Consider the following 18,515-nt stretch of genomic DNA (forward strand, 5'->3'; position numbering starts at 1 on the left):
GCTTTCTGCCCTAGACCCCATTAAGTCTAATGCCAGCCCTGCTTGGCAGACCCCTTGAAACCTGATTGCTGTCCCCCAGGGGGTCCCGGACCCCTGGTTGAGAACTACTGCTTTAGAAAGCAGTTTTGAAAATAATACAAGATTTAACTAGCAAACTTTTATCTGCCTGTCTCATGTTAACTACATAACTTAAGGCATGAAAAAAAAAATCTCAGTGATTCACTAGAATCCTTGATCATGACCATTGCTCTATGTGGGAGTATATCTGCTGGTAGCCACCTCAATTCTGGATAGAGGGCGATGCAGAACTCCCTGAATATATGGAATTCCTTGTGCTAGGAACATACCACTGTGTCATGCTATGAGCTTGCAGATTTAAGTTAAAAAACTATTGTTTTCACTGAAGTGTTTTTTTACCCATGAAAGCTTATGTCCAAATAAATCTGTTAGTCTTTCACCTTTCAAGGAGGGGAAAGGCCTTATTTGTGCACAGACTGGCTAACCTAGTAAAGAGGGCTTTAAACTAGGTTCGACGGGGACAGGTGAGCAAAGCCCACTGGTAAGTGGGGAACAAGACCTGGGAAATGGGTTGGAAACAGGAGGGAGCACGGGCTATAATGGCAGAGAGAAAGGAGGGTCAGGGCAAAGCTGAGAGGCAAGATCAAACCAGTATCTTAGATGCCTATATACAAATGCAAGAAGTATGGGTAATAAGCAGGAAGAACTGGAAGTGCTAATAAATAAATACAACTATGACATTGTTGGCATTACTGAAACTTGGTGGGATAATACACACCACTGGAATGTTGGTGTGGATGGGTACAGTTTGCTCAGGAAGGACAGATAGGGGAAAAAGGGAGGAGGTGTTGCCTTATATATTAAAAATGTACACACTTGGACTGAGGTAGAGATGGACATAGGAGATGGGAGTGTTGAGAGTCTCTGGGTTAGGCTAAAAGGGGTAAAAAACACGGGTGATGTCGTGCTGGGAGTCTACTACAGGCCACCTAATCAGGTGGAAGAGGTGGATGAGGCTTTTTTCAAACAACTAACAAAATCATCCAAAGCCCAAGATTTGGTGGTGATGGGGGACTTCAACTATCCAGATATATGTTGGGAAAATAACACCGCGGGGCACAGACTATCCAATAAGTTCCTGGACTGCATTGCAGACAACTTTTTATTTCAGAAAGTTGAAAAAGCTACTAAGGGGGAAGCTGTTCTAGACTTGATTTTAACAAATAGGGAAGAACTCGTTGAGAATTTGAAAGTAGAAGGAAGCTTGGGTGAAAGTGATCATGAAATAATAGAGTTTATAATTCTAAGGAAGGGTAGAAGGGAGTACAGCAAAATAGAGACAATGGATTTCAGGAAGGCAGATTTTGGCAAGCTCATAGAGCTGATAGGTAAGGTCCCATGGGAATCAAGACTGAGGGGAAAAACAACTGAGGAGAGTTGGCAGTTTTTCAAAGGGACACTATTAAGGGCCCAAAAGCAAGCTATTCCGACGGTTAGGAAAGATAGAAAATGTGGCAAAAGACCACCTTGGCTTAACCACGAGATCTTGCGTGACCTACAAAATAAAAAGGCGTCATATAAAAAATGGAAACTAGGTCAGATTACAAAGGACGAATATAGGCAAATAACATAGGAATGCAGAGGCAAGATTAGAAAGGCAAAGGCACAAAATGAGCTCAAACTAGCTATGGGAATAAAGGGAAACAAGAAGACTTTTTATCAATACATTAGAAGCAAGAGGAAGACCAAGGACAGGGTAGGCCCACTGCTCAGTGAGGAGGGGGAAACAGTAACGGGAGACTTGGAAATGGCAGAGATGCTTAATGACTTCTTCGTTTCGGTCTTCACTGAGAAGTCTGAAGGAATGTCTAATATAGTGAATGCTTACGGGAAGAGGGTAGGTTTAGAAGATAAAATAAAAAAAGAGCAAGTAAAAAATCACTTAGAAAAGTTAGATGCCTGCAACTCACCAGGGCCTGATGAAATGTATCCTAGAATACTCAAGGAGTTAATAGAGGAGGTATCTGAGCCTCTAGCTATTATCTTTGGGAAATCATGGGAGACGGGGGAGATTCCAGAAGACTGGAAGGGGGCAAATATAGTGCCCATCTATAAAAAGGGAAATAAAAACAACCCAGGAAACTACAGACCAGTTAGTTTAACTTCTGTGCCAGGGAAGATAATGGAGCAGGTAATTAAAGAAATCATCTGCAAACACTTGGAAGATGGTAAGGTGATAGGGAATAGCCAGCATGGATTTGTAAAGAACAAATCGTGTCAAACTAATCTGATAGCATTCTTTGATAGGATAATGAGCCTTGTGGATAAGGGAGAAGCGGTGGATGTGATATACCTAGACTTTAGTAAGGCATTTGATACGGTCTCGCATGATATTCTTATAGACAAACTAGGAAAGTACAAATTAGATGGGGCTACTATAAGGTGGGTGCGTAACAGGCTGGATAACCGTACTCAGAGAGTAGTTATTAATGGCTCTGAATCCTGCTGGAAAGGTATAACAAGTGGGGTTCCGCAGGGGTCTGTTTTGGGACCGGCTCTGTTCAATATCTTCATCAACGATTTAGATGTTGGCATAGAAAGTACGCTTATTAAGTTTGCGGACGATACCAAACTGGGAGGGATTGCAACTGCTTTGGAGGACAGGGTCAAAATTCAAAATGATCTGGACAAATTGGAGAAATGGTCTGAGGTAAACAGGATGAAGTTCAATAAAGATAAATGCAAAGTGCTCCACTTAGGAAGGAACAATCAGTTTCACACATACAGAATGGGAGCAGACTGTCTAGGAAGGAGTATGGCAGAAAGAGATCTAGGGGTTATAGTGGACCACAAGCTTAATATGAGTCAACAGTGTGATACTGTTGCAAAAAAAGCAAATGTGATTCTGGGATGCATTAACAGGTGTGTTGTAAACAAGACACAAGAAGTCATTCTTCCGCTTTACTCTGCGCTGGTTAGGCCTCAACTGGAGTATTGTATTCGGTTCTGGGCACCGCATTTCAAGAAAGATGTGGAGAAATTGGAGAGGGTTCAGAGAAGAGCAACGAGAATGATTAAAGGTCTTGAGAACATGACCTATGAAGGAAGGCTGAAGGAATTGGGTTTGTTTAGTTTGGAAAAGAGAAGACTGAGAGGGGACATGATAGCAGTTTTCAGGTATCTAAAAGGGTGACATCAGGAGGAGGGAGAAAACTTGTTCACCTTAGCCTCCAATGATAGAACAAGAAGCAATGGGCTTAAACTGCAGCAAGGGAGATTTAGGTTGGACATTAGGAAAAAGTTCCTAACTGTCAGGGTAGTTAAACACTGGAATAGATTGCCTAGGGAAGTTGTGGAATCTCCATCTCTGGAGATATTTAAGAGTAGGTTAGATCAATGTCTATTAGGGATGGTCTAGACAGTATTTGGTCCTGCCATGAGGGCAGGGGACTGGACTCGATGACCTCTCGAGGTCCCTTCCAGTCCTAGAGTCTATGAGTCTATAAGGTGCCACCGGACTCCTTACTGTTTCTGTTATTTTAGTAATATGCAAGATCTCCTTGGATACAGGTCACAAAAGGTGCTACAGAAGAGAGGGAGAGAGGCCAGTTTTGGCTCACATTCTGGCCCCGTAATACCTTGGTCCCCATGGCAATCCTGGTCATACCCTTACAGCATAGGGTAGCCCTATGTTGCTGTCCTGTACAACCTGTAGTGTAGGGGGGCAGGGCCGGAGTGCAGTACACTCTGGCTATTATGGTCACTCTGCCAGCTTATCAGCAGCCACTGAAGGATGTAGCTCCAACTTGCATATGGGCCAACTGGACTCTTGGCAAGGAGCAATGATGACTTTTCAGAATGGAGAGGGATAACTAGTGGTGTTCTGCAAGGGTCAGTCCTAGGACCAACCCTATTCAACTTATTCATAAACGATCTGGAGAAAGGGGTAAAAAGTGAAGTGGCAAAGCTTGCAGATGATGCTAAACTGCTTGAGATAGTTAAGACCAAAGCAGACTGTGAAGAACTTCAAAAAGATCTCATAAAACTAAGTGACTGGGCAACAAAATGGCAAATGAAATTTAATGTAGATAAATGTAAAGTAATGCAAATTGGGAAAAACAACCCCAACTATACATACAATATGATGGGGGCTAATTTAGCTACAACTAATCAGGAAAGATCTTGAAGACATTCACGCAGTGTGCAGTGGCAGTCAAAAAAGCAAACAGGATGTTAGGAATTATTAAAAAAAGGATGGAGAATATCTTATTGCCCTTATATAAATCCATGGTACACCCACATCTTGAATACTGAATGTAGATGTGGTCTCCTCATCTCAAAAAAGATATACTGGCATTAGAAAAGGTTCAGAGAAGGGCAACTAAAATGACTAGGGGTTTGGAACAGGTCCCATATGAGGAGAAATTAAAGAGGCCAGGACTCCTCAGCTTAGAAAAGAAGAGAATAAGGGGGGATATGATAGAGGTACATAAAATCATGAGTGATGTGGAGAAAGTGAATAAGGAAAAGTTATTTACTTGTTCCCATAATACAAGAACTAGGGGCCACCAAATGAAATTAATGGGCAGCAGGTTTAAAACAAATAAAAGGAAGATCTTCTTCACACAGCACACAGTCAGCTTGTGGAACTCCTTACCTAAGGAGGTTGTGAAAGCTAGGACTATAACAGGGTTTAAAAGAAAACTGGATAAATTCATGGAGGTTAAGTCCATTAATGGCTATTAGCCAAGATAGGTAAGGAATGGTGTCCCTAGCCTGTTTGTCAGAGGATGGTGATGGACAACAGGATCCTTGATCATTACTTGTTAGGTTTACTCCCTCTGGGGCCTCTGGCATTGGCCATTGTCACTAGACAGGATACTGGGCTGGACGGACCTTTGGTCTGACCCAGTATGGCCATTCTTATGTTCTTTGCCCCAATGTAGGAGCCTTCTGGCTGTACCACTTAGGAGGTACAACTCAGAATTGGGGTCTAGGAGAGAGAAACATTTGTAATAGTTACAAGTAGCTCTGGTGGACACTTATACTTACTGACTGGAGGCCTGCTTCAGGAACTCCTCATCTGTATGTTTGAAAGAGTCCAGAAGGCATCTCTTCACCGTTTTCTCCACACTGACTACCTCTCCTGTCACAAGAGAAAGTGGAGCATGCTCCTTTTGAAACACCATGCTCATCTAATCCCTGTCGCCTTCCTCACCTGTCTGACATGCATAAACAGGTCACACTGCACGCATGTTACTTACGTGGAGCAGACATGACCCATGTGCCCAACTGCCAAAGATTGAGATATAAAAGCGCATGGCCAGTTTGTATAACAGCCTAGTTATTCACCCCTGAAGACAAGGGACACCAGTTGTGATGCTATTATTTTCCTCAGCCATATTCACAGATATGCTATGGCTATTTCATCGAACTTGCCTAACCCAGCTAACACTGTTATGGCTTTTGGCTTGATAGCCTCACAAATCTGCTCAACAACTTATCACATCTTAGCTATCTCCAGCCTAGAGGCATGGTCACCCAATACTCCACACACAGCTACGTCTCTAATTCTGGCTGTCCAAAGTCATTTCTTAGTGGACACACCACAGCAGCAAGTCATGAGGAATGAAAGATGATGCACATGACCCCACATGGCCCTCTCTTACCTTTAGGAAATTTCCTAATCAGGTTTTGGTGCAAATTCTGTGCTGCAAATTTTGAAGCTCGAACTCCCCCGTGGCCATCAAAAACGGCAAAGTATGAAACACGGGTTCTGCAAAGGAATAAACATTAATGTAAATTAGCTGTGAAAAGGCTGGTATCAACCAGAAGTTAAGATTTAGTAAAGAGGCTTGTGTCCCTAGCACCTCCCTAACCTGTATTGGAACAGAAAATGCAGTGTTTCCTCTAAAAAGCATAGAGCTAGCATGTATGAGTACTAAAAGTTTCCCCACCTCCCTCAGGAAATGAAGGAAAGGAAAAGAGGCTATGGCTCCCATTTAAACAGCAGCTAAACATTCCACCTCATGGGCACTCCAGCTCTGGAGCCTCTCTCCAACAATTTCAGAATTAGCTATTCACAGATGCCAGTCCAACATCCCAGAATTCTCTGCATGCAGAATGGTTGCTACAGCTGTGCAATACACAAGAGACATGGGGACATACTAACTATTGTCAAATTGCCTTTTGTTCTACAAACTTTTGATCACATATTTAGCTTTAAAAGAATGTGTTTAAGTGATCTTTTATGGCCTGTCAGTGTTGTTTTTAAAAATGATACATTCCATCACTTCCCCTCTAATCATCTGAAAGGTATAGTTAATTTGAGCGTTTGATACCTGATGGCTTCTCTTCTCCAAGTATCCAAGCTCCTCATCACTGCCACAATTGGGATTTTAACTGTTGTGAAACCCCAAAGGCAAGGCTTAAACAGCTATACTCAAGTTCAGAGCCTTCAGGTATCTTGGGCCTGATATCCAGAGGTACTAGGAGGAGTTGACTTCTACTGAAGTCAACGGGAGTGGTGGGTACTCAGGACTTCATGGGGAAAATAAATAAATAAAAAGAAAAACGTCAGGTCATAGGCACCTGATGTGGACCACCTAACAAATGATGCAACTTTTGCATCATCAAACCTTACATGATTTTCTCAAGATCAGTGACAGAGCTAGGAATACAATCCAGATCACCCATGCCACCACACAAAGCAATATTTAGTCATGAGCAGTCATTGCTCAGAGTGAGGGATCATTGTCAAAAGCTCAAGCAAAGTTAATGGGAGCTCTTTCATCTTCTTGTTATGACTCTATTCTACTACAATGTTACTCCCTGGCTCCGGAGGTCTGGCCTACTTACATTTGAGGGGGAAGGGGTCTGCACTCCTCAGTGATGTCATTCAAGATGACATGTGCATCCTGCATCTCCTCTCGTTCACCTTTCCTCTCTGCCATATAACCTTTCAGTCCAAAGATGCCTCCAGATGCTAGTGAGAAAAAAAGCAAAATTACACACATGAAACTCCTCTGTTTCCTAAGCCAGATTTACAAACTTGTGATCATGTTGCTTTATGCAAGATTCTGACAATCCCATGGCATCATGACAAGAAGCATGTCTTGCCCTGCATGGGCTGTACTTGAAATTAAACTTTTTTTTTTTTTAAAAGAGGGTTAGCTTTTGGAACTTTTTGCTGAAAATGACATGCTTTGTGAAACTAGTATTAAGTGTCCCCAACATCAGAAATTGTAAGGCAGTTTGCATCCTACTGAAGCAGGGCAACCAAGCTTGAGTGCTAAAGCTACATCAGACTGGGATATCATTGCACAACCAGGAGATGGATGCACTCCATGGAAACTCTCTTGATCAGGGGTCTCAAACTTCCATCTGCAGACTCACGAGCCTCCCCAGTGTGGCCTGCGGGGCTCCAGCAGTTTTGGGGCCAGGTGTCTCCTTTGGCCACATCTGCCGCCCCCGGGTCCTCCCCCCTCAGGGGCCCTGGCAGTGCAGCGGAGCTGAGCGGTGCCTGACTGCTCGCTCCAGTGGCTGCCGGTGCCTCCCTGTGGCCCAGGGGCGAGGTGGGGCTGTGCCTCCCCATGCTGCTGCTGCCCCGAGTGCCCCTGCAGCCAATGGGACGCTGCGAGGGCAGTGCCTGGGGGCAGAAGCACGCGGAGGCTCCCGGCCTGCCCCGGAGCCCAAGGTTAACGCTGCACCCCCAACCTGAGCCTGGGCCAACACCGCCCCCTGCCCCCAAACTCCCTCCCAGAGCCTGCGCCCCATCCCCACACTCCCTCCCACCCCAAAACTCCCTCCCAGAGTCTGCACCCCAATCGGCTACCCCAGACCTCCTCCCCCACCCAAACTCTGTCCCAGAGCCTTAGGCAGGTGGGAGGGTGGAGTTTTTGGGTGGTGAGTTCTGGGCGGCATGAGTGACATTGGCCAGCTGGGAGGATTTGAGGACTGGCACTAGCCCTAAGGTAAACTGAGTTTGAGACCCCTGCTCTTGACGAAACAGTACATCTGTAATGAGGCTGCAAACAATAGATAAAATAAAGCTAAACCAAATGCTGTTTCAATCAAATTTATCTTTCTTAGTTTGAACCTACTGAACACATCCAGTTCTCAAAGCCTAGGGCAATGTTAGGAAATCTGTATCACTACTGTGTCTTACACATCTGCACCAAAAGGCATGCAAGCCAGATGTTAAAGGTTAAGCCATTTTTCTCAGTTCTCTCTTTTCATTGCAACCATTTGATGGAGTGACAAGATGCCAGAGGGGCAAGGTTGTCTGAACCACTCTGCCAGGAGTCAGTCACTTCCACACCTCTGCTACTCCAGGACTTGTGCTCCGACTGTAGGTATCTGCATGGTTGTGAGAGTACCCACTATTATACTTCTGGGCTGGTTCATCACAACTGCTAACAGCCTCCCAAATTAATAAGAACATACTTAAGGGATGCACCCAAACCCTGGGATCTAAGTATGAACTCTGCCAGCAGACAGCACACTTCATTTCTTAGAGTAACCATAGAAAGTGTACTGAGGAACCAAAGATCAGCTTTGATCTGGACTTACTCAACCCCCCGTAAAGAGTACAAAACAGAGTACATTTGTTTTCAAACTGTCTGAAAACCTTTACAAACTTTCTTTTCCACAAGTTCTTCATGGCCATTCTCCTCTTCCTCTGAGACTTTCCTCTTCTCTCCTTTCCCATGATTTCCTACTGCTGAGACCTGCTCAGTGATGCATGAAGCTAGAAGACAGCAAAAATACAGATATCTGAAAACGTTTCAGAAGTGTTTTCTGCTCTTTTTTGTTTTTATTTATGGGAATCACTCACCTCTTACATTCAAGAGAACAATTCCTTTTACACTGAAGTATTATGGACTACTACAGTCTGGTAAATTTTGGTTGGCAGACTTCCCTCTCTCCCACTTTGGCCTTGTCCTTAGTTTCCTAGCTACCAGACCGATCTGGGTTGACTGCTTGGATATGTTAAAACCAAAAATTTAAAGCTGAAGAATTTCTAGTTTTTGCAACAAGACTATCATGCCTGAAAAGGATTGTTACTACTTTCTAGGAGAGACAATACTATTCTTCTATAGAAGAGATATAAGAGACAGGATGGATTACAAAATAAAGTCAGGAGTGATGAGGTAGAAACATAATTAGCATGGGATCTGAAGTGACAGCGGATTCAGTGCTCATGGAATGAGTCTCTTCCTAGTCCCTAATGACTATTTGCCTACATGATGAAAATTTGGCAAATGTGCCAGTCTAGCTTTAAGTTACACCACAACTGTAACAGCAGTAGGCAGTTTTGGCCAGGATCAAGTCACAGTGGCAATGCTGTAAGAAGCTTGTATAGTGCTTAACTGCGGCATGTATAGCCAGTGCTCTTTACACTTTTCACTTTAGAGAGCACTAAGTTCATTCCAACCTCCAAAAAGCATATAGTACAACAGCGGCTCTCAACCTTTCCAGACTACTGTATCCTCTTCATGAATCTGATTTGTCTTCTGTACCCCCAAATTCCACCTCACTTTAGAAGTGCTTGCTTACAAAATCAGACATAAAAATACAAAAAAGTGTCACAGCACACTAGTACTGAAGCATTGCTTATTTTCTCATTTTTACCATATAATTATCAAATAAATCAATTGGAATATAAATATTGTACTTACATTTCAGTGTTTAAACAAGTCATTGTATGAAATTTTAGTTTGTACTGACTTTGCTAGTGCTTTTTATGTAGCCTGTTATAAAACTAGACAAATATCTAGATGAGTTGATGTACCTCCTGGAAGACCTCTGCATACCCCGGTTGAGAATTAGTGTATTATAAAACCCATTATCTGCAGTCCTTCAAGGACATCAGAGATGTTATGAAGTCAGCTAGAAGGAACTGGTGCATGTACTTACTTCTGCAGATAGATCCATGTTTGATGAACTTAGATTTTTAGTTACATGAATACGTCTCCACTACCAGTACAAGTGCCCAAATACTCACCAAGATACAGGCAAGATTGTTGGAAAGAACAAGATGAATCACAGTCCCAGTATGACAAGTTATGCTGACAAATTCCATGAGAAAAGACATGCAACAGCCTTCATGAGGGTCCCTCCATACAAGTCCCTTACCTGAGTCACCACTGCTGGCTGGTGGGAGATCATCAAAGAGCAAAGGTCCTCCTGTCCCTGAAACACAAGAAAACAGTCAACAAATGTAAATTGAGTGCCTTTACCCCATGAGCAGAATTCTGATCATGTCCAACAGATGTGTGAAGGCTACAAAATGTCAGCTTACTCAGACCAGATCAGTTTAAACGTGTACCTCTCCAGGATATAAAACAATTATTAGCAGACAATGGGAGGATCTAGGTCTTATGCTGATGTCTTTAATATGCCCCATATTAACATTTCAAAAAATATGAAAGGTCCATATTAAGATAGCAATTTATATTAGTTGAAGAAATGAGCGAGGAGGAAGATGGACACAAACATGTAGATATTCTGGAAGATTTTATCCTATACTTATGTATAATAAAAAAGATTTAGACAAAATCTCAGTGTGAGCAGAGATGCTGATGCAAACAAGCTAGGCAGATGACAAGACAACGATTAGAGTCCTCATACCTGAGTCAGCACTGCTGACCGGTGGAAGATCATCAAAAAGCAAAGGCCCTGTTTGTGCTTCTTTCCCTAAAACACATCAGAGCAGAGTCAGAACACAACTGAAAAGTTATTCACAGGAAGAAAAGGAATGCCCTATTATTTTAGAACAATCCTTGCCCCAAATGAACCCCTCCACCCTAACTATAGACTGCTACTGCACAAGACAGAAACTGCCACTTTCCTGGAAATAGTCAGAACTCCTTTGTAATCATTTCTAGCTAAAGCACTTCTGATTTACAAGGGTTAAAATGACTCCTTTAGAAACCTTGGCTATTGTAGGAAATGAAGGGGCAGAGATTCTATTAGGTTATTTCAGATAACACTGCTGAGTATTTACATGAAGAACAATGGCCTTTAGCAGAGGAGACACAAATGGCAAATTGAAGAAATCTGCATCTTTATCACTGATGTTCTAAGTAATTTGAATTCCTCACAGGATCTGAAGTACACCTCAGTTCTTCTTCCATTTTGCTCTCTTCATTTTCTACCAACCAGGGCTTTTTCTTCTGAACCACATCCACCTACCCTGCTGAGCTCTTCTAAGATGCTGGAAGCCCATGGCTTTCAGTTCACAGCAAATAGCTAGTAGATGTTCATGTCCTTACAACCATCTGATGTCATGTATGATTAAGAGCTGGGACCTCATGATTATTCACAGTATGTTATTTGGAGAAAGGAATTCTATTAAACATAAATACTGCAATGCTGACTATTTTAAAAAACTCAAGTGAGCACCTTTTAAATAATAGGTTTTGATTTATTTTTTAAAAGTTCAAGAGTTTTTCTGCTCCTCTTTTGGTGTTTGAAGATATTTTCAGCAAGGTAAATATAGCTATATGGGGGAAAACAGCAAAGCGGACTATACCAAGTGCTGTAAATAGCACAAAAACTAAAAACACAAAAAAATCTTAACTTCACCCAGTTACAATAATCCTAGTTGTTACTTGTAACTACAGTAGGTAAAATAAAAATAAAAACTCTCTTCAGGCAGAAATGGGATTTTTCAAGTTGGTGAGATCCCCTTAAAAATGCTCAGCCTGAGCTGATTATTGATTAACTTCAAAACAAACAGAAAGGAGGCTTCTTGTTGAGATATTTCTTTTTAGTTATGCAAATATAGTATGGAGTTTAAAGAATCATTATAGTGGCTAAGGCCCACTCCTGCAAAGCTTACACATGCTTAACTTTAAGAAATGTGACTAGTCTACACATCATGAGTAGTCCCATAAAGTCAAGCAATGTCAGGTTTAAGTCTTTGCAGAATTGGGACCTAGCTAAGTTAGAGGGTGGAAAAACATTACAACGACAATGTATATTTGAACTGGAAATGAACTCCAGTGAATTGCCTGAAGTAGGTCACACCTCAGCATGTTATTCAGGTTATATTTCTGTGCACATCTCCCACAAACAGTCATTTTAATAGGAAGAAAAAAATATGACCAAAAAGGGAGTCTTTTCTTCTTACTGTTGAACTAACAAAACAATGACCAGTTCAACTTATCTGGGCTCTTATTCACTCCTGGGGGAATTCTGCACCAAAACAGTAAAAATTCTTCATATTTTGTCAAAACAACAATAGAATTATGCCAGTTATAATTATTTTGGTAATTTATTTCAAAATATCTGTCAGCAAGTATGTCTGTAACAATACAGACTAAAAAGAGAAAAAAGATTCTGGTAATTTTTTTCTTTTTACATATTCCTTACTAGGCATATTAATACAGAACTTTGTGTAATTTATTTAAATTACAATACAGAACTGTATTTCCTGCACCTGTCAGAAGCAGTACACAGGCTTGGCAGAGGCAGGAGTAATGGAAGAGCTGAGGGAGAGGGAAGGAGCCTAGGAGTGAATCTGGAGGGTGCTGGGTGTGAGGTTTTTCTTTTTTGGGAGTGGGTAGGATTGTTAGGCTGTTGGGAAGTCTCCCTCATGCAGACCTAGGCTGAGCCCAAGCCTTTCCCATTCAGTCAGGCACATCTGCCCGTCCCTGCACTTCTCATCCCCCTGGGTCTCTGCAGCCCCCCTCCCCTGTACCCAGGCTCAACACTATCACCCCACTAGTCCATGCTCCAGTTTGGCTAGTGCGGGGGTGGGGTGGGGGGGGGGGAGAGAAGAGAACAGGACATACTGAATCCATCTGTGACACACACCCCACCCAGCCACCTTGTGTATCCCACTCTGCCCTAACATGGCTCCGTGAGCAGAGTGCTCTGATGAACTCTACTCCTGGGGGGAATTCTGCAGCAGTGGGCATAGAATTTTGTATTTTCCTGCATAAGATGCATTTTGCCTAAGAAGTGCTGCAATTGTGCCTTTTGCCCACCACAGGCCGCTGTGGCACTAGAAGAGCTGGCATGAACACAGCTGGCTGTTCTGGCAGCACAGAAGATTAGAACTGCAGCACTTCTTAGGCAAAATGTTTTTTATGCAGGAAAATACAAAATAATATGAGACAGATGAATTGTGCGTGTCGGCAGATGCACAGAATTCCCCCAGGAATATCACTCTGGTGACTTATCAGAACACGTGAAATGCACTTAAGGAAGCAGTGGCCTTGAGCTCAAATCCTGTCTGGGATACGTTTACATCAGAAAAACTTAATTTAAACATTTCTTTTACTTGACAAAATACACACCCAGTAAAGTGGATTTAATGACATCTAGTAAATCGACAATATATTTCACAATGGGCACACAATACAAAACCATACCGATAATTATACAAATAAGTTATTAAAATAGTTCTGAATTCCTATAAAAAATGGTATCAAAACTAATATTTGCCATAAAAGAAATGATGGAAAAAAGGACTAAGGGTTGGACTCTTCCATCCTTTATGCACATTAAATCAGTAGGACTGTGTGTATAATCAGGTACGCTGAACATGACTAAGAGGGGAGATATCTGGCCCTACAGAGCACCAAGTTAACAAATTATCACTTAAATATTCACCCACAGTTTTTACACACAGGAGTCTGGGCAGGCTACAGAAGCTGTCACACTATCTTGTATAACCCTCTCTCATTTTCTATTTTGTATAGACACTGCAGCCATTATGTGGCCAAATTATTTTGTGATAAGTGGTCAGATTTTTCAAAGGTACTGAGAAGCTGTGGGTGCGCAACACATTTGAAAGTCACTAATTTTTAATTTTATACCATGATATTTTTCTTATATTAATAAACATTTGTGCAAAAGACTATATATGCACACTAAGCATAAACCAAAAACTCCATAGACACCCACACCCACTACAGGAGGGATTTCCCCAACACATTTTGCTTATACGAAATGTGAAGAGTGACAATAGCAGGAGCGTCTACCAGGGCAGATGCTGTGGGGCTGAACTATGGACAGACCAATTTTTAATACATCCAACAAGAGTTTTAATTCAAAACCAGATTATGGAAATCCCATGTTCTCCTACTTTATTTTTGAAAATTTCTCTTGAAGAGATTTCTGCAATATATCCCATTTGTGCTGCTTTTCCTGCACATGGTGCTTCTCCACCAGTGCTGGCAAGAGAAACGCTGGTCAGGATTCAGGGGGAGGGATAGCTCAGTGGTTTGAGAATTGGCTTGCTAAAACCAGGGTTGTGAGCTCAATCCTTGAGGGGGCCATTTAGGGATCTGGGGCAGAAATCTTTCTGAGGATTGGCCCTGCATTGAGCAGGGGGTTGGACTACATGACCTCCTGAGGTCCCTTCCAACCCTGATATTCTAGGATTCTATTATTGTGTCCTATTCACTCTGTTGTTGGGCAGGGATGAGGGGAAGAGAAAAAACAGAGCAGTGGCAAGGGACAAAATATGGAAGTGGAAATGGGACACACAAAGGGGCATAAGATGCACTGGTGGCTCTATGGCAGCACACATTTAAATTAGTTTGGTCTCACACATCCATGGCCAGAAAAAAAGCAGTACTGACTGACTACACAGAAAAAATATGGACTCTTAGAATATCCCAGAGAGACATGAAGAGAAAGGCAGGAAATGAGGGGGAGAGAAAGAAAGAAAGAAGCAAGATAAAGGGGAATGCATAAAAACCAAAAGGACTAGAAAGAAACAAAAAAACCGAAAATTGAATGGCTTAACTAATAGAAGTAGAGGAAGAGACAAAAAGATTAGATCAGCATCAGGAAAAAAGCTCACAAAAATCAGTCTCCCTCCTCCCTGCAAAAGTGTCTTGATTCTCTACCCTCTCTTGCAGACGATGAAATAGTGTGCACATTTAAAACATTTCCCTGCCTCGCAGCTAAAAATGAAAAAAATCCCTAGCCATGAAGATGGAGACTGATTTAGTTACCAAAGTGAAAAATAGGTTTTAGACAAGCCATAGTAGAAAAAGAAGTGAAGCATTTGTAAGCAGGGAAAGGTCAGGCATGTGGGAGAAGGCTATATCCCCTTACCTGAGCTGCTAGATGGTGGGAGATCATCAAAAAGCAAAGATCCTCCTTTCAGTGCTTCGGTCCCTGAAACCCACCAGAAAACAGTAACTATATGACCAGAGCACCCAGAGTGATTCACACACAGAATGGAATTTTTAACCCCTTTCTGTCTATGACAACCCTAGTTTATAAACGCACTACTTCAGGATATAACAGCTGTTACTGCAAAGAGATTTGTCAGGTATTTCAGTCTGAAAGCTTCATCTATTTAGTTTATCAAAGAGAAGGTTAAGAGGCAACTTAATCACAGTCTACAAGTACATGCAGGAGAGATTTCTGATAGCAGTCAGCTCCCTAATTTAGCAGAAAAAGGCAAAACAAGATCCAGTAATTGCAAGCTGAAGTTCGGCAAGTCAGTCTAGAAATAAGGCACATTTTTAAGTAAGGATAATTAGCCATTGGCACAATTTACCTAGGAATGCGGTGGATTCTCCATCACTTTCTGTCTATAAGCTAAGACTGGATATCTTTCTAAAAGGTGTTATAGCTGAAGCAGGAGTTATGGTCTTGATGTAAGAATTAGGTGAGGTGTTTTGGCCTGTGTTATGCAGGTCAGGCTAGATACCTTAGAAATTACTAGGTTTAAAGGCCAAGTAGGACCATTCTATGTTATCTAACACTATGGTATATCAGTGCCAGATAAAAAACAAAAAAGCCTAGGACTTACATGCATATTTTCCACACATTTAAACCAGTGGTTCTTAACCTGGGGTGTGAGATGCCCTTTCTGGGGGTATGAGACATGCCTGATTTTTTTTTTTTGAGAAGGTAAATCATTGAAAACACAAATTAAGCAAAGGCATGCAAGTACAACTATTTTGTTTCATCAAACCTATGTATTTATTATTATACATTTTTAAACGATTACTGCGTTACATTTTAAATGTGAAATTAAAATAAATATATAATTCTCTCTCTTTCGTTCTATAGTTATGATATATCTGTGTTTAAAGAACTGACCTACTTCAACGATTTTGGATAAGGAGTGTGAGAACATATTTTTGAGAACCAAAGGGGTGCAGGCTGCAGTAAAGGTTAAGAACTGATTTAAACGTTTAGCATCCCTTTCACCAACCCAAACATCCACAATTTGAAGAGAGTCAAAACAGATGAAATTTTGAGGACATTATTATGCCGAAAATTCCAAAGGGACATTAACTCTTATTGGCTAATGCTAACACAGGGGTGGGCAAACTACGGCCCACAGGCCGCATCCAGCCCATCACACTTTTTAATCTGGTCTGCAAGCCCCTGCCAGGGAGGGGGATCAGGAGCTTGCCTTGCTCTGCTCGTGCAGCAGCTCCGTGCAGTCCCCGGAAACAGGGGCAGTGAGGAAGACTCAATTTAATCATGGATTTCTACATAAAAGTGCATTCTTGTTGGTTGTTATAACCTTAATAAATATTCTTCACAACTCAGAGATAGATGTAGGTTTCATTTTTAGAAGGTACACACTATACATCTTTAAAGTTATATATTTTGAAAACTTTTCAGATTAATTTTACAGCTATATCAGAAAATGAATGACTGGTTAGTTATTTCATTTACCAAAGGTAATTGAAGCAGATATTTATGAAGTCACTAGGATGTGAATTGTCATTCATAATTTGGAGGATTTTCTTGCCATGCTGTATTAGGAGGAGAACATCACCAGATAGACATTTAAATTGTTTTATTTAACTAAAACAATGTTATGTATTCTGTTTTTTTCTTCAACAGCAAACATATTTTAACAAAACAAGCATATGAATTTTTGAATTTAGTTAAACTTCCAGTTTTTTTTTTAAATCAGGTTTGTTTTTCTTAAAATTGTTTTTAACTAAAATAGTTAAATGAAATATATTTAAAAAAACAAAAGTTAAATTGACTATGTCAGCCAGTTCAACATGAAAAACTTAAAATATTGGCTTGTGCAGCTAACTCAGTTGTCTTCACCTTCGTTTTCCTGTTTGTTCATTATCTGGAAAAGAAAAACAAGCTTTCCTGCTTTTCAAGTCCCAAACGATTTCTCAATTTGGGATGAATTAGTCCAAAGGAAAAATACTCTTTCTACACCAGCAGAAGAAGCTACTGCTCTTAAAAGTGAGATTATCAATCTAAATGCTTAAGTCATTGGTGTGACTTTCTTTAAAACACCATCAGCAAACCTTATTTCTTGAATGGTTCACCCGTAGCTCTGAAGTTTATTATAGCTGGCATTACGGAGGGATGTTTGCTGGATGTCCATGTCATAGCCAACTCCCCTTCTCCAGCAGTTAATGTTTGACCCTGGTACCAAGCATTGAGAATATTTGCAAGAAAATAAGCTGGAGATAGTGCTTGTCCCATTCGTTTTTTAAGGCTTGTAATGTCTCTGTTCCATCACTTGTCAAGTGGCAGAGTTAGCTTGGTTCCTCCCACTTTATTCAGAGCAGCTGCTGCAAATTGGCTGTTATGGAAGTATTTTGCAATTTCAACAACATTAGCCTTTATTTCTGGAACACTGAAGTCTTTGACTAAGAGGTGCATCAAAAGAGCACTACAACCGTATGTTTTTAGCTTGGAACTCTTCATTCTCTTCTAAATAATTTCTTCCCATCTTGGATACACTTGCAGCATTGTCTGTGACCAAGCTGCGTATTAGACATTTGAATTTGTTTTCAGTTTGTGATAGCTTTTACTGCTACTTCTTGTAAGTATTCCGCTGTCTGTGCAATTCCTGATGTATCAATTGTTTCTGTAAAGAAGACATTCCCTTCTTCTGTTGCCACACACGCACATACAACAGGATTATTGTGGACATTGCTCCACCCATCAAGACTCAGGTTAACAATTTCACCCTCTAGACCTTTTGTATCCTGGTCTTCATGACTGAACCATGTTAATGAAGTTAGGTTTGCAATCATACAGAAAAGAGAGTTTGTTGCATAAACAAACCGGGCAAGTTTTTCATCAAATTACCTCTTTTATAATCTACTGGTTCTTATCACAAACTTATCTGTGGTTGTTTCTGGATGGTGGAGTTCGGTTTTTTTCCTTTTTTGCTACAGGTGATATACTGTGGCTATGTGGCATACATGATGTGACTGAAACACTATCATTGGCAGGTAACTTTGAAACTATAGAAAATGGTGATCTTGAAGATGGCTAGTTTTCAGGATCCTGCATGTTGAGGATGGATTCTCCTAAACAAAATAAGTCAATGCGGTTATTTAATTATTATTACCATACTGCTCATTTAGTATTGCTCATTGTATTCACTGACACTCAGTACTACTTTAGGTGAAAATATAAAAGGAAGATCTGCCTATTTCAGTTACTTTTTTATCACAACTGAATCTAAAACGATAGTACCATAGAATAACTACTACATTTTTTTTCCTCAGACATGAGAATTCAAG

General features: G+C 41.1%; 1 protein-coding gene across 5 annotated transcripts in view; it reads right to left on the minus strand.

Moving 5' to 3' along the window:
• Window positions 1-18,515, minus strand: part of ILKAP (ILK associated serine/threonine phosphatase) — a 56,223-nt gene that overhangs the window by 31,778 nt on the left and 5,930 nt on the right. For 4 of the 5 annotated variants that reach the window (XM_050965570.1, XM_050965571.1, XM_050965569.1 and 1 more), the window contains 7 exons: window positions 15,097-15,159; window positions 10,651-10,716; window positions 10,156-10,212; window positions 8,648-8,767; window positions 6,877-7,003; window positions 5,688-5,794; window positions 5,071-5,164 (listed from right to left, as the gene is read on the minus strand). In XM_050965570.1, the coding sequence (XP_050821527.1) occupies window positions 5,071-5,164; window positions 5,688-5,794; window positions 6,877-7,003; window positions 8,648-8,767; window positions 10,156-10,212; window positions 10,651-10,716; window positions 15,097-15,159 (634 nt within the window). The remainder of the gene's footprint in view (window positions 1-5,070; window positions 5,165-5,687; window positions 5,795-6,876; window positions 7,004-8,647; window positions 8,768-10,155; window positions 10,213-10,650; window positions 10,717-15,096; window positions 15,160-18,515) is intronic. The other variant, XM_050965573.1, reaches the window with a different exon arrangement.

The sequence above is a fragment of the Gopherus flavomarginatus genome, chromosome 8 (genome assembly GCF_025201925.1).
Source record: "Gopherus flavomarginatus isolate rGopFla2 chromosome 8, rGopFla2.mat.asm, whole genome shotgun sequence".
NCBI classification, from domain to species: Eukaryota; Metazoa; Chordata; order Testudines; family Testudinidae; genus Gopherus; species Gopherus flavomarginatus.